This window comes from Lycium barbarum, chromosome 1 (assembly GCF_019175385.1).
Source record: "Lycium barbarum isolate Lr01 chromosome 1, ASM1917538v2, whole genome shotgun sequence".
Taxonomy (NCBI): domain Eukaryota; kingdom Viridiplantae; phylum Streptophyta; class Magnoliopsida; order Solanales; family Solanaceae; genus Lycium; species Lycium barbarum.
Window position 1 is genome coordinate 9,440,850 of NC_083337.1, and position 22,853 is coordinate 9,463,702.

The following is a 22,853-nucleotide window of genomic DNA, read 5'->3' on the forward strand; positions in this document are numbered from 1 at the left end:
GTTAGTACAAGTGTACAACAACAACAACAACAACCATATACCCATTGTAGTCCCACAAGTGGGTAATTATATAAAAGCAAAATTTTCATTCCACTGCTTTAATATTTTAACTTCCATTTTGATAAAATTATTTACTTCAAATCAAATGCGGAGCCAGAATTTGACATTTATAACTTATGTATCCTAATTTTCTGAAGTTATTTAGTTCTAAATAAATAATCTATACATAGTTAATGAACTTTTAAGACAAATACATAATTTAACTTGTGCAGCGGATGGAGCTGCTCCTCTCTTAATTAGGGATTAGGGGTTCGAACATGGATATAGAAAAAATCTTTGGAGGAAGCGTTCCCTCCGAATAGGCGCGATACAATGCTAATTATCTAGATTAATTGGGCTTAAATGCGGATATCGAGCACGAACTAGAAAATCAAAGAACATGGAAAATGAGGTAGAAGGTTCGATAGCTTTTGAAAAGTAGACCTTAAAAATAAAAAATAAAAAAATTGACTTAAATAAATAAGATTAGGACCTAAAAGTAATTAATTAATTTTTTTTAAAAGAATTAGAAATTATTGTGAGGACTACAAAAGTCCCTAGGTTCGATAGCTTTTGAAAAGTAAACCTTAAAAATAAAAAATAAAAAAATTTACTTAAATAAATAAAATTAGGACATAAAAGTAATTAATTAATTTTTTTTTTAAAATTTGGGAAACTCTTGTGAGGACTACAAAAGTCCTCACATTCCCTCTTATATTATATAGTAATATATATATATATATATATATTTTTTTTTTTAAATAATCTAATTTCCCATATTCCAACAAAATCCAAACAAAGAGATTATTATATCAGATGAAATCCCTACTCCGTTCAAGCAAAATAAACAATTTACAAAATCAGTCCCGTAGTCCCGTGGCATTAGGGCCGCCGTCACTAACCAACAACTCACTCCCGTAACACAAATTAAACGAACACGGAGAAGAATATAGTGAAGGATCAGCTCCACTCGTTGATAATGATCATATAAAAGGTTCGTCCATTTCGACATAATTTCCTGCTCAGTTTCAATTTTATGTGAACCTATTTTCTTGTTTGTTCGTCCGCCTCTTTCTACAATTTACTCCCTCTGTCCCGTATTAGTTGCCCACGTTACTAAAAATATCCGTCCTAAATTACTTGTCCATTTATAAAATCAAGATAAAATTAATTAAATTTTTCTATTGTACCCTTAACATTAATTGTTTTTTTAAAGTAATAAATATTGAATATAGTGCAATTTAAGGGAAATGTTGGAAAAATATGTTTTTATTTATGATTTCTTAAAGGACGTGTAAAGAGAAAAGTGAACAAGTAATATGAGACGGAGGGAGATAGCCACACAAAATAGATGTGACTCGTTACCACCACAAGTTTCAAAATCTTTTCTTCTTTCTTAAATTCCGTGCTCAGTAAAATGAGTTAACATAAATTGAAAGAGAGAGAGAGAGAGTATTTTATTTATGCGGATTTCTGGTGCTATAACTTTTGCGTATTCACTATCTCTACATTTTCATTGTTTGGCTGCATTCCATTTCTGTTAATACCTGTTGTTTCTTTGCTTCGCTTATCGCATTATTTTGTTGTTGTTGTTGTTGTTGTTGTTACTGTTCCTTTTTTCTGAAGGCTATGTAATGATTTTCATTATTATTCGCAATGTCTGCTTTGCTTCTGTATGTTATTTTTCTTTAAATTGCTTTATAATGAGTTACTTGAGTTGAGGGTCTATCGGAAACAACCCTATCTGGCAAGGTAGAGGGGTAAGGTCTGTGTATACTCTACCCTGCCCAGAACCCAGCGTGTGGGATTACACTAGGTATGTTGTTGTTGGTGGCTGTATTGAACAAATATATCAGTATGTGTTAATAGTTTACGTTTTAATGATAAAAACTATAGATTTTGATATAGGAGTTGGCTCCCTCCCTGTTGCTTTTGGATATTTATATTATTAATTAATCCCTGCTTCTCATGAACCCTGGTTAATGGTATGAAATATGTAATTTTACAAGGCAAGTAGTACATTCAGTCCTTTCGGGAATCTCACTTCGGTCATTGGGATACCTATCCTTACCATATTTTCCTTTCTGATTAATAGAAAGACAACTTCGCTTTCGCTGAATGGAATCAATAGAATTTCTTGGTGACCGGACACAATCTTTCCTATCACATAAGTAACCATCAAACTACAGAATCTCACCTCAAACATAGGCCCTCGGAAGAGCCTGAAGTAGAGAAACCTATAGATAAAACCTATTCTTTATGATTGAGATGGGACCCTTGCCGCCTGTGAAATAGGATGATTGGGAAGATGGAACCAAGCTCTAAACGGGAGGAAGTTGTAGCATGTCACGGGATGGTTGTTCTTGCAAACTGCATGTGTTGGTGTTGATGTTGATGTCCTGCTTTTGTAGTTGTTCCTCTATAGGATTGTCTTATGCAGTGTGTGCATATTGCATCCCAGTGGAGTAAATATAGAAAAAAATGAGTGCAACCCCACCTATTTGGGTTTGACTTCCATGCTCAAGTTAGTAATGTCCTAAGAAAGATAGATAAAGCAAGGGAAGAATAATGGGACATAAGAAACTTATATAAAAAAACTAAACATTTAAAAACAGCATGCTTGCGGTGAGTGAACTTGTGTGAGTTACTCTTGTTTATTCCTTTCTTCCTGTATATGTCTATATATCAGAGTATGTTTTCTTGTTAATCTATTCATCGTCGTCCTTGCTATATGAGCCTTTGGATACCACTAGAAATGGATGTGGCGTGATAATTGTGATTTGTCACTTCTTGACGGTTCATCATGAAGGTAGAGTGGCTATTACCATCCATCGAAAATCACATCGAGGTTGATTACTGAATGATCCGTTATGACTTTGGAGATGGTGGTTGTGCTTGTTGAAACTGGTGAGCATCAATGGACTTTAAAGCTGGTGTGAAAGATTGCATGCTGCTATGCTTCACTTCACTTGTTTGGATCAGTGATGTCAAAGTGAAAAGCATAAAAAGCTCTAAGTGTCAATAGGGCTTTAAGCAAGAAGATTAGTTAAAGCACGAACTCTTGTGATGAAAGTTGCGGATGAAGAAAAAATAGTCTTCATGTAATTAAGTGAAAAATAAATATCAGTACAAATAAAAAAATTTAGATCATAAGAATTGAAAATTTGCAACTAAATGGAGTAAGTCGTGTTTTCTTGTACTAAGTTTCTAATTTCCTAATTTGGATATTAAAAAATTCTTCCATAAATTTCCTTAACGTTTAGTATACCAATCATTGATATTTATTATTTAGTGTCTTTGTGTGACCTATAGATCAGGGTTGGAGCCATGCTTACATTAGGGTAGACTGTCTATATCACACCTCTTGGGATGCGGTCCTTTCCCGAATCCTGCGCGAACGCGAGATGCTTTGTGCGCTGGGTAGCCCTTTAATATTTACTTTTAAAGACAAAGCATATGAGGTGGGGGCCCGCAGTATGCCTACACTAAAACATTGGTTAACTATGTGAAATGCCAAGCTGTTTGTGCACGAGCTTCAAGGCTGAAGAGAATATACCACATCGGTGATGGACGAGAATCCTGGGCTCCTTATAAGGCTTGGGCAATCCGCCTCCCTTCGAGCTAGCTTATGGGGTGTGAGTTGGGCCCAAGACCTAATTTGACATGGTATCAGAGCTAGGGCCAATCCCAATCCAATATGGGCTCCCGAAAAAAGAGGGGGCAAAGTACCCTCGAACCAATTGACCGATAGGCGGTGAAAATGCCCCCGGTCCATGAATGTGCATGCTCCAGACCAGACAGTGGACCCCGGATGAAAAAAATATCTAGATCTGGGCGTGAGGGGGGGGGGGGGGTGGTGGTGGTGAAGAGAATATACCATATCGGTGACGAACCAGAATCGGGAAATCCTCCTCCATTCGAGCTAGCGTTTGGGGGTGTGAATTAGACCCGAGGCCTAATTTGACAAAGGCTTAAGTAGCGGTTAGGCAAACATTTTAACAACATTGATCTAAGTTGATCGAGGATAAATGCCCATGACTAGTCCTTAATCCTCTTTATTCTTTGACATCCTTTATCTACTCAAATTTGTCCAATTGGGGCTAGTTATGTTGACCCTTTCACCAATAGATACATTTAACTCCTTAGACTTGAGTAAGTTCTAGATTTTTTACTTTGAGGTGCTTCCGTTTGTAGTCGTATTTCCTTCTTGACATTCAGTTTATGTTCTCCTCATTGCTTCTGTAGTTAAGTCATGTTTCAGTCTTCAATGTGAATCAGAGAAGATATGTTTTCCTATAATTGACATGCATGCAATGTCCAACTCACTTTTATGTTGTGGCCTCCATCATTCATCCTTGTTACCTTTATTTATAAAAGGAGGTTTTGTACAGAAAGTGTTTTTAAGAGAGAAAAATGTAAAAAAGCAACAAAAATCCATGTGTCTTGAAGCGAAAGACGAGAAGGAAAGCACACACTTCTTTGAAGTGAAGCGCACAACTCACGACTAAAAATACCAAACATGTATGAATTTAAAGTATAATAATCAAATTACATTTTTCTTTATCGACCAATAAAATCCAATATACCACAATGACTATATTAATCCAACTCCGCAAAGTTGATATTAGAACAATTGACCATCTTTCTGTTTGGATCATTTGCGCGTCATTGTTTGGAGCATACACTTCTATGAAGCTACATAGATGAATCTATGAAGCGATAATCCCTTGTTTCACATCTTTTCATCGCTTTAAGGGGAAAGGCAATGGCTTCTAATAACTCAACTACAAGATATTGAGCTTTTCTAAATCCCGAGCAAATCTCCATTATCATTTTCTAGTATTGCATGTTGAAGGTAGGCAATCTCCAATCTATCAATTGTAGTGGATGGTATACGAAACATAGCCACATAATATGTGGGTAACTTGTAAAGTAAGTTTTATCTTTTCCTCCCTTAGACAAATATGGATTCCAACTATAAGCCTTCTCTTGAGAATTTTTCTCTGACATAATGTCAAAGCTCTTTCTATCGGAAACAGCCTCTCTACCTTCTAAGGAGGGGTAAGGTCTACGTACACTCTACCCTCACCGGACCCCACTTTGTGGGATTACACTGGGTACTCAATACTGAGACCACCTTCTTCTCATGGTTAGTTTCAAGTTTGGATATCTTGCTCATCCCCGGTGATTGATGTATATGTCGCCGCCTTGGCACGACTTTGGACCATAGTACTAAATAAGTATTGTAGTGATCTACCCTATAGCTCACGAACGATTGATGTATCATTTGCAAAGAATAGATGTGATATCACCACCATTCCTTTTCTTTTCTGACCAATCTCAATCCCTTCGATAAGTTCCCCTGACAATGTTTCCACCATGAGTTTGCTGAAGCTTGAAGGCCTCATTACAACCGGATAAAGGATTTTTCCTTTACCCTTCAAAGTCTCGAAAGAATTCGCATGCGGTGCCATTCAAATGGGTGAAACTCATAGTTTACATACCATCTAAATTATATTCTCAACCTTTGATGAAATCTCATTTTTTCAAGCATTTTTCTCTACTATATACAAATGAGACGAAAAGGACAAACACATGCAACAATAGTTTTAATATGTCTGACATTAGGAAACCTTCCAATTTTCTATTACTTTTGGTTAAAGATAGCAAACAAGTAAATAACGTGTGTCGAGATGATCATACACCTTAACATGGTACCAGCTGAGGCAGAGGTCCTGGGATCGACTCTCTCCGCCACCCATTATAATTTTTTTTTTCACATGCTTGACTCATGAGAAAGAATCAAGCCGGAGGCATGTTGAAGATAGTAAATCAGTGAATAAAGTGTGTTTTCTCTAACTGCTTAAGCCTTTAAATGAGATGGTCACACACTTCAAAACTTTTTATACCCTATCTTATTCTACAATTCCTGTTGTGCCCTTATGTCTTTTTAAAAGGACAAGTGTGTGCTACAGTTCATTTGATCAAATCCACATTTACTTTCAAATACATATAATATTTTATAGCTTAAGCCCTTGTTCTCGGGTGTTGGTTTGTACGAGTTCCGAGTTGGGAAGCTTTCTTCACTCTTTTCAAGTGTGGTCTCTCTATTATGGTGAGTTCTCAACTTTCTTCTATGCTTCTCTTTTCCTCACCCTCTCAAAGTTGAAATTTTTCTTTTGATGCATCTGTGTGTAGTGGTTCATGTCACCCGATCTAATGGAATTGGTGAGGAACAAGCTAACATATGATTTTCGTATGTTCATTATCGGACAGAGTGAGGTGTTTGTAGTCCTCTGTGGATTTTGGCTCTTTGTAGCTTTCACTAGGTCTTCTTTCAAATTCCTATGCTTGATATCATTGTTTATGTTATTTGCACAACTAAAAGATTACTAAAGAGGTTCAAACCCAGAAGATATTGTCATATAACATATTAAAGCTTCATACAATTTACCTGTATTTATGTATAAAGTTCTATATGATATGATAAGGGGAAAAGATAACATATGCACAAGATCATATATACATTTCACTTTTTAGTCTAGTGTCTGCCAACTCATTAGCTATTAAGAATTTGTCTTCTCCTCGCAAATGCATATTGAGGGGATGAGGTTATCTAACACGGCTATCAATCTCTTTTCAAGTGTTATTGTTATTATTTTGTCGATACTTCTAAAGGCTAAAAACACCTAAATTCCTTAATATCATTGGCCCTACTCTTTTTCGAAGTAATCACACTAAATGAACAGTTAACCTCTTCTTGAAGAACCCAAACTGTAGAACTTGAAAAGACTTAATGACCATCTCCCGACCCTTTCAGGACTCTAGAGCTGCAAATACCATGCATAAATGCTTAGTGGTGAGAACCTAACTTTGAGTTTTCTCCATCCATATGGATATTACCTAGCTAAGGGATTCAAGAAAGTTCGGAATGTACCGATCAAGTGCTTGTTGTCAAGCATTCCCGCATATTACGGCTCTTATGCATGCATGCGGTCATTGAGAATTTGGGGATGCTTAAATTACTCTTTTTGGGACACAAAGAATGAGGTGAATACTAGAAGCTAATTACATCTTTGATTAAGAGAGAAGAGGGCTGGAGGGGTTAGGGATGAGTGTATTCAACAAAGCTCTTCTAGGGAAATGATTAATGGGGTTTTGGCAATAAGGTGCATGCTTAATAGAGAACAGTAACATCAAAACATTGAGTTTAAGAAGGGAGATGAAATACAGAAATTATCATGATACAATACGAGTGTGGTTTGTGGAGAAACATCATGCAAATGTAGGAGGAAGCTTAGTAGAAATGTAAAAGGCGTGATTCGTAATATAGGGTTAGCTTCCGCAACTAGAGATAGTGCTATGGTGACATCTTGAGCCATGTCGTCCTTTTTATAACCGAGAAATTAGTTGGTTGGGCCAACCTCAATTGATCCATGTGTTTAAAACTTGGGGGAGTATGGCGGGAGATCTTTCTACTCTCCTTTTACTTAAATACCAGGTTTTAGTCACTGGTACTATTTAAATTTGTGATATTCGCCCAATCTGCACATCTTCTGTTGCGTCCTTCCCATTGAACCGAAGACCTCGGGGCACATTTTAAGTAATGCCTTTCTAGTACATTCAGTATATTGGGCCAACAATCAATAACTATGCTCAAATATATGGGACACGTAAAGGAGAAAATTGGATGTAAAGTTTAGTAAGAAATTTGCAGAGAGAAACACTCAAGGGTGTGACCTAGTGGTCAATGAAGTGCTTTGAAAACCATGAGGCCCCAGGTTCAAATCTCAGCAGAGACAAAAACACTAGGTGATTTCTTCTCATATGTCTTGGCATTGGTGGACAGAGTTACTTGGTACCTGTTGCTAGTGGGAGGTATACCCTAGAATTTGTCGAGGTACGCACAAGCTGGCCCGAACACCACAGTTACAAAACAAAAAAAGAAATTTGTAGAGAGAGACTAGTTTCAAAATTTTATGCAGCATCCGGGTTACTGTGCGATAAGAAGGTGTTGCCAAGGCTTAAGGTAAATTCTATAGAGTGGTGGTTAGATAGGCAGAATGCTGGCCAGTAAAGAACGTGCACGTTCAGAAGATGAGTGTAGCGGAAATGAGGATGCACAGATGGATGTGTGGGCATACTAGGAGGGATATGGTTTGGAACGAAGTTATACGGGGCAAGGTGGAAGTGGCACCCGTGGCAGACAAGATGAGGGAAGCGAGACTGAGATGGTTCGGATATGTGAAGAAGAGGTGTGGATGCGCCAGTAAGGAGGTGTGAAGGTTAGCTATAACAAGAGTTGGAGGCATGGAAGTAGGCCAAAAAAGAATTGGGGGAGGTGGTTAGACAGGACATGGCACCGCTACAGCTTACTGAGGACATGACCCTAAATAGAAAGGTGTGGAGCTCGAGGAGTAGGCTAAAGGTTAGTAGGTAGCCGAGTGGTCTCCGTATCAGTAGTATTAGGTAGTAATCACATAGTTTCTTTTCTTCAATGTGTATTACTATTTGTTGCCTCATTTGCTTTTTATCTTGCTATTTTGTTGCCATATGTTTCTTGATACCATGCTTTTTACCTTTGTTATTTGTTGTCACATCCCAATTAAGGACATGTACGAGGGTGCAAAGACTCGTGTTAGGACAGTGGGAGGTGATTCGGAACGGTTTCCTGTCATGATGGGGGTGCATCAGGGATCAACCCTTAGCCCGTTTCTATTTGCTTTAGTGATGGACGAATTGACACGATATATTCAAGAGTTGGTGCCGTGGTGCATGTTATTTGCGGACGACATAGTTTTGATTGACGAGACGCGTAGGGGAGTTAATGATAGGGTTTGTTTGGAGAACGACTTTAGAATCTAAAGGTTTCAGGTTAAGCAGGACTAAGACGGAGTACATGGAGTGCAAGTTCAGCGAGGCGACGCAGGAGATAGATGTGGAAGTGAAGATCGAGGCACAAGCTATACCCAAAAAGCTTCAAGTATCTTGCCATAATACAAGGAGACGAGGAGATTGACGCTGATGTGGCACACCATATTGGAGCAGGGTGGATGAAATGGAGGCTCGCCTCCGCGGTGCTTTGTAATAAGAAAGTGTCGCCAAGGTTGAAAGATAAGTTCTACCGAGTGGTGGTTAGACCAGCATTGTTGTGTGGGGTAGAATGCTGGCCAGTCAAGAATTCTCACATTTAGAAGATGCAGGTAGCGGAGATGACGATGCTCAGATGGATGTGTGGTCATACTAGGAGAGATATGATTAGAAATAAAGTTATAAGGGACAAGGTTGGAGTGGTTTCTGTGGCGGACAAAATGAGGGAAGTGAGGCTAAGATGATTCGGGCATGTGAAGAGGAGGTGTGAGGATGCGCCAGTTAGGAGGTGTGAGAGATTGGCAATAGCAGGAGTTAGGAGAGGTAGAGGCAGACCGAAGAAGAATGGGGGGAGGTGATTAGACAAGACATGACACAACTTCAGAAGACATGACCTTAGATAGTAAGAGTTGGAGGTCGAGAATTAGGGTAGACGGCTAGTAGGTTGATGAGTTTTGCTGCATTGTGGATGTAAGGAGTAGGGGGCTAACCTCTTCGTATCCGCTTTTCATTCACTTGGTATTATTGTTTAGGTTTTGCGTAGATCCCTACTCTTCTGTGTGTATTACTATATGTTGCTGTATTTGTGTTATAACTTGATATTTTGCTATCTAATCTTTCTTGCAATCTTGCATCGACTACGTTTCTGCTGAGCCAAAGGTCTATCGGAAACAACCTCTCTACCCCTCAAAAGGTAAAGGTAAGGTCTGCGTACATCTTACCCTCCCCAGATCCCACTTGTGGGATTACACTTGGTATGTTGTTGTTTATTTGTTGTCACATCCATGTCTTTTCTTTCGAGCCGAGGGTCTTTTGGAAACAACCTCTCCCCCATAAAGGTAGGGTAAGGTCTGCGCACATCTTCACCTGACCCCACTTGTGGGAGTAAACTAGATATGTTGTTGTTGTTGTATTATACAAGTAGAATGTCCCATAGTCGGATAAGGATGTTCCTTTTCCCAAAAACATCTTTGATGACAAGATACTGGGTTTCTATATCTTATTGAGTATAAATTCCAAAGAGCTTCCAGGAAGGTATGCTTTTTCATTTGGCTTAAAATGAGAGTGGTTATCCTTATAGATGAAATCTTTAAAAAAAGAAGAGGACAACATATTTGGAATTTAACTTTCACAAGGCTGTTGAATGATTGGGAAATAAGAAGAGACAGAATTACTGACATAGGTGGGTGACTTTAAAGGTACTATGGAACCTGACAATTACATGGAGACGTGAGAAGGATGGAGTGTTTCCATTGAAGAGGGTGTATAGATGGGGCTTATCTGAGTTGATAGGAAGGTCAACAGGCCCTTGGAAAGCCATATGAAGGATCATGACACCAACTAAGGTGGTGGTCAGAAGAGTTTGACTCGTGAAGTTTTGCAGGAAAGGGGCATCATGATAGCTTCAAGATATTCACTATGTCAGGAGGCACCCGAGATCAACAACCATCTATCTCTACATTGTAAAGTTACAACACAAGTGTGAGCTATATTCGTTAGTATGACTAAGGTGAAATGGACTATGCCAGAGCATACTTATCAAGCTGCTGGATTAGAAGGGGAGGTAGCAAGAGCCAGAAGATACGGTGGAAGATAATGTCAACTTTCATTTTGTGGAACATCTAGAGGGAAATAAATTAAAGGATTTTTGAAGGCAAAATGAATTTCATTGAAAAATCCAAATGAAAAATTCAAAGGAATGTCATTATTTCTTTATGTTTTTGGTCTAAAGAGCAATGTATAGCAGATGAAGTACAGTTGGTTGACTTCATAGGAATTCTGTCATTATTTTTACTTATATATGTAATTTTTGGAGGTGGCCAGCATACCCTTAAATGCTTACTGCTGAGGTATACAAAGTTACCAGGGAAAAAAGACCACATATGCCAGTTGGTCACATGTGCAAGTGTCCGGGAGAAGATGTGGATCACCTATTGTGCACCACAGGTAACAAACTAACTATGGTGGGGGAATGCTGGTTTTGTTCGAAGTAATGTGAGTGATGCCACTATTGTTAGAGATATATGATGTTCAATTCGGATTTCAGATGAAGACGAAGGAAAAGCATATGATGATGTAGCTCTCTTGGCTGTTATGTGGAATGTTTTGAAAGAAAGAAATAAGAGAGTTTTAAGAGGTGGAGTACATAGTTTTGTATAGATGAATGATTGTTCTAAGTTTCTAAAGAACATCTTCTGCACCATAATGTTTTGGATGAGCATAGATGATTGGGTGCTATCCTAGTATCCCTAGAGAACCACATGTGTAGGTGCTTTACTTTTTGCATACCATTTGTACATCGGAAAATTTCAGTCACATTAATAGAACTGTTCCTTTTTCTTATAACCATGGTGATTCGGGCCAGCTTGCGCACACACCTCGACTATTTCCACGGGACACCTGCTACCTCCCACCAGCACAGGTCTCGGGTTACTCTGCCCACCAAGACTTGGATAAAAAAGAATAAATCACCTAGTGTTTTTACCCCCGTTGGGATTTAAACCTAAGACCTTATGGTTCTGAAACCATTTCGTTGACTACTAGGTCACACCCTTGGGTGCCTAATAGAGTTATTCCTTAGAGTTCCTTTTAAAAAAAATAGAGCTATTTCTTAAAAGGAAAAGATGGCTCAGAGACCAAAGTAGTTATCGGTAAGCGGAATCGACCTTCTTCATATTCATGGAGAACTCATTGTGGCTGGTGGCTTTAATCATAACTGCTTTGATTTGAGGATTTTGGAAAATTGTCCTTGTAGATAAATAATGAGAAGAAATCTAACATAACATGGTGGGTTAAGGAAGGAAGGCTTCTCTTCTCAAATCCGCCCCCACCACCCCATTGCCATTCCTATGGAAATATGGAGTATAGAATGTCCTTAAGGTGTATTCATCACCATCATGTGGTGGCCTTATTATTTAGCAATAAGGTTTCATGTGCCTTAGTAGATCTGTTACGGACAGACAAGCATTTCATGTTTAGACAGAGTTATTTGGATAAACAGGGAATCCACCACAAAGATGTTGTATTGGTCTGTGACTTACTCTGATCTTTCTTCCTTGTAGATGGAACCCACATTCTGGAGCCTATGGGTGTGGAAGAGCATTTAAGATCAGGAATTTCTACTCCAAAACAACCTGTGGCAAATCCTGATTCCCCTATGATTGAAGAGAGTAGCAGAATATCTAATTCTGATGAAAGAAGTGGAGACAATTATTCAAGTTTGGATGGTGAGAATTCTTGTTAAATTAAATGAGAAACATTCTGATCTCATGTTAGAAGACTTGTACAGATTCACGGAGATCCTGTTGGGGTTCTTGCAGGAAAAAGAACTGGCGTACTTTCTGATCTCCATGGTCGAAGATGTTACAGTGGGGAAACAATAACCCATGAAACCCAGCCCGTTGGTCAAAAAGTAAGTGCTGAATTCACTGAAGGAGGTCATCAAGAAGTGTCGCATGAATTACAACAAGCATCATCGAGGTTTAGTTATACTGGTCCTTGCTCAAATTTTTAATCATACTTGGAAGTTGGATCTTATGCTGCTTTTGGATATCTCCTTGTTGAAATTTGTTTTGGTTATATCTAAAGTCGAACCAAGTCTTGAAGGTCTGGTTTTTCCAGGTTGGATGTTCAGGAGACTAGGGTAAGAAGTTTTCCCCCTGGTGCTGATTCTAGTGGTGGAAATGAAAGGCCAGCAGATAGATGTGAGTTTTATTCTAGAGGTTGGTGCATCAATGGGAGCTCATGCAGGTTCCTTCACGGAAAGGATCCTGTAACTGGCCATAATAAGGATGGTGGTTTAGATGCTGCAAAGATGAAAAGCAAACTCATAAATGGTGAAGGTAATATCAAACTAGTTTTATTGGAATTGGTTAACCTTAACTTTAGTATTGCACAGTCTTGCACTACTAATCCTGATTCCTGATAAAGTAACTTCGGTGTTATAGGTTCAAAAGATACCACTGAGAGACCAGCACGGGATTGTTTCTCTGATTTGGCATCAGATGAAGTTCGATGTGGAGAAAATCGAAGGTTGAATAGTGACAATGATTTGCATATGCATAAAGATGAGGATCGGTCAAACATTCCGTTTAGAGACATTGGAAGAGAAACTCTTGGATCTAAATCATACTTGGCTGGGTATGGCAGCTCTTCATCACCATTACTGAAAGATGATTCTCTTAGTAAAGATAGCTATCGTAGTGGAATGCTTCCAAGTAGCTCAGTACTGTCATCTTACAAGTATCAGAACACTGAAATACCCTCTTATGCCTCAAATTTGGATAACACGAGTTATAAGAGGACCCAGCTTATGCTCGACTATCATCATTTGCCATTCTTGAATCGCTCTGTGGATACGTGGCCTTCTTATCTTACTTCTTCCTCTTCAAACCTAGATCCCACTGGTGATCAGAAGCTTTTAGACCCTAGCCGGGAATACTGTTATTCTAGGTCAATCTCTCTGCATAACAAGTCTTCAGTACTTCCTAGTTGTGGAACTGAACCTTTTTCTTGGACTGGTTTATCAGGGGACATGGAACACTCATGCGGTTATAAGACCAAGGTATACTTTAATGAGTGGGAGCCTTCTGCGCCTTTTCGGCCATCAGCCTTTCTTAGTCAAATTATTCCCCCTCCAGAAAGTCTTTATGATCCGATTCGTGATAGCATTGAGCAAACCAGCACAGCTGAGAAAGATTTGTCTGCTAATGAAAGAAAAACAGCTGATAGAGCTGTGGCCCATCAAGAAAACGTGAATACCTCTTCAAAAGAAGAAAAGCACTCAAGATTAATTAATCCCGGAGGCCAAAAAAGGAAACAACCAAAAGTAGAGAAGCTCCGACCCAACTGTGAAATTGATACCAACTTTAGGAGAGATGGATCTGTGAACTATGAGTCAGTAGTTATGAAGCATTTTCGTGCTGCTCTTGTTGATTTCGTTAAAGAATTGCTTAAGCCAACTTGGCATGAAGGTCGCTTGATGAAGGATGCATACAAGATGATTGTTAAGAAAGCAGTAGATAAGATCATTAACTCTTTGACACCCGATCAAATTCCTGATACGACTGAATCCATCAATCAGTATCTATCTGTATCTAAATCAAAAGTAGCTAAGCTCATTGAGGTGAGTCAACCCTCTGAGACAGTACTTGCTGACTCTGGTTGAGGCTCTTTCTTCCCTGAACTTGACAATTGGTTAATTTGTGATTGCAGGGGTATGTGGAGAAATATGGTAAATCTTGAGATGAATCATCAAAAGTATTGCTTTACATGCTGCCACTAGTCAGGAATCGGTGAAACGCCTCATTGTGGGACTACTTTTGTTTCTACTAAAGGGCTAGAAACAAAATGTTAATTTTGTATATGGATTTCTTCTTATTAGATAAGACCTTTTTTTGCTGCCTTTATGCGTCAAAGAATTTTGGAAGCATCTATGTTTACTGAGTAATAGTTTCATTCAATCTTGGTAAGGAAATATAATTTGCTAACGTCATCATCTTTGCTGGAGTCAGCTGTTAGATTACTGCTCCTGCCATACTTACCTCTGTGCTTTCCCTAATTGGATTATCTGGCATTGAGGAGGACGCTTTAGATGCAAAAGGTCATGGAGGAGACCACTAATTATCCATGAAGCTTTTGATCTGATGTTCAGCAGGTAGTCTCATGATCCGGCACTCATGCTCCGGTATAGTCATTGTAAACTCCTGCGAGTGAGAAGGTTGTGGGAGAAGGAGGGAGCACTAGTGAGATCTATCAACAGTAAATTCCCCGTAAAAATAGAGGCACCTATCAAAAAGATACTTTAAAGGCTTTGGGATTGAGGTCTCATTAGCTCGTAACTCAGGCTGCATGACTAGAGCCTAGTCGTGCTCTTTTCACTTTCAAAGTTTAGGGAACTAAAATATTTTAGTAGTTAAAGGAAGACGGGTGAGAGCAGATGGTGCCTTTGAAGAAAAACAAATACAAAGTTTAGTTAGTTAGCAAAATGTTCACTTCTTTTTCAACAGGATTAGAGGAAGTAGATTCTCGTCTTTCATCACTTGTCTTTGAAAATGGGGGAGTTTGTTCCCTTAAGATCTTGCTCCAATCAACTTAGCTGGTTCACGGTTAGATATTGACTAGTGCTAGTTGTATACGAAATGAACTACAACTGCAGTTCTTGACAGTTTAGGATAGCAAGCAAGCATGCTTTTGTTTGTTTCTTTGCACCAAGCATGGAAGTTTAAGGATAACTACAGATCCCCCAAACTACTAAGAGGTATCTACCTCGTCGTGATCACAAGGAGAGGTTCACTTGGTGGGAGTTCTTTTTTGCCCTTAAACGAAAAATGAAATGCATGAGGATCATCATTTGTTGCGGCATGTGTTAATATTTACGTATTTGCGTGGGGGACTTGTATTTTTATAACAGTTGCAGGTCTTCACTAGGGGCACGGAGGTTCAGGTTTCTGCAATTATTAGATAATGGTGTGATAGTATGCTGGCTTTTACTTGAACTTTCCTTCCTGTGCTTTGAAAGTAAAGTATATTTCAATCTGAAAAACAACTTAATCAGTAAATTTTGTTATGCACATGATTTTTCAGTGGCCATAGTAACCAACTTTAACAATATAGGATATTTTAAGTGGTCGAGGTACTTCTGTATCAGCATGGAGATGAGGCAAAAAGTGTCAAGTAATTGCTTCCCATTTGCCTAAGCCTTGATGGATAGAATTGGTACTTGTGCTAGTGGAAGATAGTCAGTAGCCGGTGGCATAATCGTGGTGCATGCAAGTTGATCCGGATGCCACCGTTGTCATTGAAAAGAACTTATGTAACAGGGTAAAAAAGGATTATGTGAATTTTGGTTGTTATATCTATAATACTTCTTTATGTTGATTTTGTATTGACATGCTGACCATATGAGAGGTTACTCTGACAAAAACAGTGCAATAAGATGGACAAATCCAATGCATTCACTGGTGAGTAAACTATGTTGGGCTCTTTGGCCTTATAGCTATCTACATAAGAATTATTCCCAGTCTAATCGTGTGTTGAACCAGCATGAAGTGCAATGGATTGGATGTTTAATTAATGAGGATGCAGTGTAGACAAATGAAGTTTTATTTAGCAGGTCCAAGCAAATACAAAGCATTACGAGATAATTCTTTTGGTTTGAAACAGAAAGAGTTGTCTTGACATAGTTTGCAGTAGAACTAGTTATGGCATAATTTGCAGTAGAACTAGTTACTGAGCGACAGTAAATGTTCTTTAGCTTGAAAGCAAAGGTCAATGGTGCAATAAAGGTCATAGACGATGCATTACAACTTCTTAGTTAGTGGCTTTTGGCTAACTCATTTTATTTGAGTTGGCTCTTGCTTTGTGGATCTGACAAATCCTCCTGATTTTTGTATTTATTGTAATTATGCACAATAAGGTTTAATAAAGCATTACAAAAGTTGTTAAATTCAGAGATTTAAATAGACAGACACTAAACTTCTTCGAAAGCATAGCAAATGCTAACACACAGGTATTCTTTTATTACTCATTCTATGCTTCTGTTAGTTTTAATGTGTGGAATTGCAGAAGAATGAAATCTCCATCTAGATTCTTGGCTTGGACATATTTCCCTAGAAGCAAGTGTTTCAGGAAGCAGTAGATCCTAATTCCACAATACGCTCGCAGGAGCAACAGAAACTTCTGGAGCATCATTATTTTGAAGGGATTGCCAGAGATAGACAGAGTAACTCAACTACTTAAGAAGTTAAATGAGTAGGGGATCCTATCAAAACTGTCAAGACTCTTTATCATATGAAAAGAGTCAATTTCATATAACTTAGTGGCCATGTGCATTTAATTTTGGGGCCCTTATACATGAAAAACATATTTGAAAAATCAGCTGAATTTTGTCCTTATAAATTGTGATGCAATATCTGCTATAGGTCTTATTAATGCAGCCTGCCTTTTTCTAACTATGTTCGTGATTGATGCATGGTTGATTGATTGATTGATTCAGTTAGTTTCCCATTCCTTAACACATTTTCAACACTTCATTTGACGAATTAGATTATGCAGATACAATGATCTGTAACAGATACAAGGTTTCATCAAAAAAGATAACAGGCATCCAAGAAGAAAATCTAAGTTGGATTGTTTTCCATTTTGCTTATTCCTCAATTTGGCAGTTTGAAATCATTCCTTTCAGCATCATTGATGCTCTAGGCTGTCTAAAGATTTTGATCAAATATGTGATGCATGTTTGGATTGGGTTGCATTTTAGGGATTTGGTTTACTGTACTTTCAGCGGCTGGTTTAGGTTGGGTGGTGACACAAGCTCGTTTTGGTTGCATCACTAAGATGTTATAAAATCAACTAAAATGACCAAAATAACTGTCATGTAGTAAGCCATTTTCTAAAATTAAACAAAACACACTTAATCCTACATTATAATTCATGCTTTATTAATCCCTGCATTACAATCCTTGTATTACTAACCCTAAGATACAATCCCTGCATAACTTGGCTCTAAACCAAACGACCTCTTGGTGCGTATTGTTTGTACCTTCATCTCTTCTTCTTCCTTGATCCATTTCTTCAGCATCTCATTAAACTTATGATTTCCTAGAACAATTTTGCATCAGTGTACTTTTCAAAAAGGAAAAAGACAAATTTGCATTGGTATATGTAATCAATTTAATATGCATTGCCTGTGACAGAAGCCGAAGACTGCTGTTATACCTGCCGTGGAAGTTGAGCCTCCAGGATGCTCATTCAATCCGCCACCCGAAAGTCATCAGGTAAAATTTGTGTCTATGTCATATTTTGCTATTACCGAGCTCCTAGTCCCTGCAATTAATAACTCAGTCTGTATCTTCTCAATTCAGGATGCATTAGCTTGTGCTGTTGCAGATGAAATGCAGAAAATTTATAGAAATGAATTGGGGCCGGAGCCTATTCCATTGGTTGTTCCTGGAGAAGCAGTTAATTAAGAAGATGCAAGTTTGAGCTGTTACTGTCTTGTTAGTACCTTGACCATGGCCCTTGCATATGCTTTATGGGCTATGTTTTCTTATACTCGGTGTACGTATGAACTGAAGATTCATTTGCCTCAGATGTATTTCCTTGAAGCGGACAGTGGGAGTGACGTGGAGAACGAAAATCTACTGGAAGACGGAAACACAGATCTGGAGAAAAGGTAAGCTTCTATTTGTTGCTGGTCTGTCATGATAGTTTTACCTATTGAAATGTGTTCTATTCTTTGCTAGCTCAGTATACAAGAGTATTTAAAACTATATTACTTAAAAGTCCAGCCATCAAACTTTGAGCTATGTAATTTACTCATCTGTATATATTCATCTTCGTGGACTCCCCTTAAAATAGTGAATAGGGGCTTCTTTGACAGTCTTTAGGCTTTTGGCTTGAGAGAAATAAAACACGTGACAATTAGATGCGTTTAATCTACAGGATTAATTATGCTGACAGTAAAATTAATTAAACTTCAATCTCTGGACACTGGTTACATCCAATTAGCTTTAAGACCTAACTTTTTTACTATTAACTTTACAAGGATAACATGAGTTGTCGTGTCCTCGTTTTTATAGTGGCTCACAATTGTCTTTCTATTTTCAATTCCTTATCATGATCAGTAGAATCGTTTATTTATATGGCTTTGCCTGGTTAATAGTTTTAACAAATTTATAAGCTGATGGATGTTTATGAGGTCAAATGCAATATATCTACCTCAATCTCTGATGGTCTAAGACCTCGTGCTCCCTTTGTCCTTATTTATTTGAACCCGCTTTTGCCCTATTCTGTTTGGTTTACTTTTTTGCTTCTAGTAGGGAGTTCTTATTTCCAGCATTAGTAGCTTTTATTTCTTCCAGCATTTGTAGCTAATGCAGAAATTCGCCTTATTTTTATAAGTGAGCAATACTGCAACTAGGAAAAAAACGGATTCAGTTTTTGTGGGGTAGAACTTGAGCTAGTGGAGAAGTTCTTATTTCAAACATTTGGAACTTTATTTTTTCCAATATTTATAGCTTACATGGAAGCTTGCATAAGTTTTTTTTTTCTGGAGGTGACATATAGTAAATTGTGAATGATTAAATGGTGCTGGAAGTCTGGATCTAGAAAATGATTGATTAAGTTCTTGTTGGGGTATTTTAGAATTTGAGCATCGAATCCAAGAATTTTTAATTCAATGACTGACTAGTTGAAGACCCTTATAGAAACTGGGGAAACTTTTTGAGCACACAATATGAGACACTGTATATCTTTAATAGTGTCCCACTCGTTTAATTTGGTTGGAGGTTTCATAGGCGACAGAAGGTCAGAATTACGGGTGAAGAAGTAGATTTATCAAAACTTTATGATATCATGTAAAAAATTTCATTTAACCCAATAACTTAAGGCGAAGGATGGAGTTGCTCAAGTGTCTTTCCCCTTTGGAAATTCTTTCCTTTGTATTTAGTTTATGAGGAAACCCTGTGATGGACTCTTATGTGCCGGAATGGAACATCCTTCTTTTTTTTTGGTTAAAGATGCTCAATGAGTGCATTGTATATCACTAACATTTGGTTGCTTATGTTCAGTTAAAATCAACTACATGTATAATCATATTAATAATGTGAAGTGGTTTGATCCTTAATCTAGCTGAGTTAAATTGTGAAACTGTGTCCCGGGTAAGCGTGATAGATAATAGGGAAGTTGTTGCCGTCCGTATCTGTTTCTTTTGGTGGTAATGATCCTGATCTCCTAATGTTGATCAGTTGTAGAGTGATCAATGTTCAAGATCTTCATTTGTGTAAGTCAGTTACGTGTGACACAATCTGCAGTGCACTAAGTTCAGCTTCCTTGGCAATCCATGTTACATTTAGTGCATTATCGCAAGTAGTCAGGTCTTACCTTTGTTTAATAATAAATGAAATTACACATCATTAATTTAAACTATATACAGATCTCGAAAGCCCAAAATGCTGACACAAGTTGATAAGAATCGACGGGCTAGACGCAAAGAACAATTGAAAGCAGAAACTGAAGCCACAAAAGCAAAGCAGCTCTCCAAAGAGATTGACAGGTTTGCTATTTACTTAGAATATCAGGCAAATCATTTTCTGGTTAAATAGAATTTGCCTTTCTTATAAATTCTGATCTGTTTCTGTGCCTGCAGCTTACCGGATATAATTCAAGAAAAAGAGAAAGAGGAAGAAGAAAAACAGAAAAGACATCTGCGTCGTGTTACTGCTAAGAAAGAAAAACTAAGATCTTGTCCACCACGTTTGGGGAAGCGCAAGTATGTGCTGTTTCATTTTGAAGTGAGGCTTAACTAGAAAAAAATGACTTTCTAGAACATCAGATTTCAAATAAAAATGTTTCAACTTCCAGATCGGGATTTGAAAGAATACTGATTGCCTGATCTGAGCAATGAGAGTCGTTTTTCTTGTGCTTTTGCTTTATCTTCTGCAATAACTTTTGATGTTGATAAAAAGATAAATGGCCTCTGTCATTTCAGGTTTGAGCCTGCTCCTGCTCAGGTCTTACTGTCTGAAGAGATTACTGGTTCCCTCCGTAAACTGAAGGTTGCGTTCCTAATTTCGAATTTGTCCAAATTGGTTCTTGTCACATTTATTTCAATTGTCAAGGTCTTTTCTCTTATGTGATTTGCTTTCTATTTCGAACAGGGGTGTTGCACCCTTGCAAGAGATCGGTTTAAAAGCCTGGAGAAAAGGGGACTAGTTGTTCCTTCAAAAAAGAGTAGCAGGTTAGTAAAGCTTGCTTGTTATTTGAAATTTAAGGCAGGCTTTCCGGTCGGCTCGCTTATTTGATCGGCTCGCTTATTTGAAACTTAAATAAAAGTATTTTCAGCCCATCATACTCATACGTGTTGTCTTGAAGTGGGGTGTCCACTGTCCACCATGCGACACTGAGACTATTGTGGATTGTTCTCTTTTATTTTTGTTTGATTTTTCTGATAGTGAGCTTTGCATGTTCCTTTATGGCATCATAGTTGATCATAAAATTAGGTAATATACCTTGGGGCTAGCAGAAGGTGATAGTTGGGAGGAAAATCACCAAGAATTGTTGCCTCGCCATATCCTTGCTTATGTTGGCTACTTGGAAATTCTGTCATTTCAATGTAATATTAAAGCTTTTGCCTCTTTTTTTTTTTCCCCGTAAAAAAGAAAAGTAATGATGACAATGCATCAACTTCCCTTGCCTTAGGTTTTAAGTAACAGAACTCTTTTTTTTTTTTTCCAATGCATGTATTGAGTGACTTGTCCTGTGCAATTTTGCATTACTGTTTCAAAGGAAACATGCAGCATCAAAAGATTTTTGTTAATTGTTTCTGGCATGGGATGTCTGCAGGAAATAGAGTTCATCGGAGTTAATTGTGGGATACCATGGATAAAATGTTTTCATCACTGTGCTCTGATATCACCCTGTGCACTTGGATGAGGGACGCTCTAGACATGCAACGTGATAAGTTTGGGGGCACATAACATCAGTAACTTGAACTTGAGATGGGTTCGTTTCTGAGGAAGAATAATGTCATGGCAATATGAATTATCAACTAGTTATAAATCCAATGAATGTGGATGTCTCTTCAGTAACCTTTTTGGTAATTGTTGTATTCAATTACATAAACTTATTAATTCCGATAATTTAGGAGAACACTTTGTACTCTCTAAATAGGATGTCATATTCTTATGAAAGATATAATTAAAAGACAATGTAAAATATAATTCTGTCTTTCTATTCTTGTAATCTCCAATAGCAATATTCTTGTTGCTTGGTTTGTCATTATAGCATTTTTTTCAGAACATGCTATCAACGCGAGGCTCCAATCATTCCCTTTTCATGTTGAGCCTACTTCACCTAGTATGTCTTTTTCTATTCTGACTTCATGTTTTTAGTATTGATACCGTACGTCTACAAAATTGAACGCTTTTACTTCAATTTCATACCAGTTTCGAAAGAAGATAGAAGAAGAGAAAAAGATGAAGAAGGAGAGATGAGAGGGAATTACAATTTAAACTTTGAATATGTAAAGTGAATATATATGGATTTTTAAAATTTCGAAAACAAATTTAATAATTTCAAAGTTATTGTAACAAATTCTGAAGTCCTTACAAAAACTATCAAATTTTGTTACATTGGAACATTTACAATAACTATCAAATTGTTGCAAAAACTGGTAAAGTTATTGTTATTATTTCAAGATTTCAAAGTAGATAATTATTGTTACACGCTCGTCTCAATTTAAGTGTCTTACTTTTTCTTTCTTGAGTATGTCCCAAAAGAGTGACTCTTTATATATTTAGTAAGTTGACAATTCAAACATTCTACATGACAAATTTAAAAATATAATATTAAAATGACATTTTAGTATATTATACACAGTTAGTTTAGGACCACAACATTTAAAAGTCTTTCTTTATTTTTTAAATTTCGTGCCTAATCAAACTAGAACCCGTTTGGCTTAGCTTATAAGTTGCTGAAAACAGCTTATTTCAGTTTTTTTGAGTGTTTGGCTGGCCAGCTTATAAGCCATTTTGTGCTTAAAATAAGCCCAAAAATGAGTTGGGATAGCCCAATTTATTTTGTTTTGGCTTAAAAGCTGTTTTTTTAAGTTAAGCCAAACGGATCCTGAGACACTTAAAATTGGTACGAAGTTTACGAGGGAGGGAGTAATAGCTTTCAAAGAGGGAGGAGGAGTGTGGCATTATTAATATTAATATATATAG

At 37.6% G+C, this 22,853-nt stretch overlaps 1 protein-coding gene and 1 pseudogene across 5 annotated transcripts; both read left to right on the forward strand.

The window, feature by feature from the left end:
- Nucleotides 1-816: 816 nt before the first annotated feature.
- On the forward strand, nt 817-14,532 carry LOC132631402 (protein FRIGIDA-ESSENTIAL 1-like). 5 transcript variants are annotated; one of them, XM_060346987.1, is made up of 6 exons: nt 817-1,033; nt 12,192-12,356; nt 12,450-12,609; nt 12,751-12,971; nt 13,077-14,254; nt 14,344-14,532. In XM_060346987.1, the coding sequence occupies exons 2-6, from the start codon at nt 12,215-12,217 to the stop codon at nt 14,371-14,373; spliced, it is 1,731 nt and encodes a 576-aa protein (XP_060202970.1). In that variant the 5' UTR covers nt 817-1,033; nt 12,192-12,214; the 3' UTR covers nt 14,374-14,532. The 5 variants fall into 5 exon arrangements, with proteins under 5 accessions (XP_060202970.1, XP_060202964.1, XP_060202961.1 ...); XM_060346981.1 differs by lacking the exon at nt 817-1,033 and adding an exon at nt 1,573-2,946; XM_060346978.1 differs by lacking the exon at nt 817-1,033 and adding an exon at nt 3,906-6,154.
- A 242-nt stretch (nt 14,533-14,774) lies between these two features.
- Nucleotides 14,775-21,904, forward strand: LOC132631423 (ribosome biogenesis protein NOP53-like; annotated as a pseudogene).
- Nucleotides 21,905-22,853: the final 949 nt, after the last annotated feature.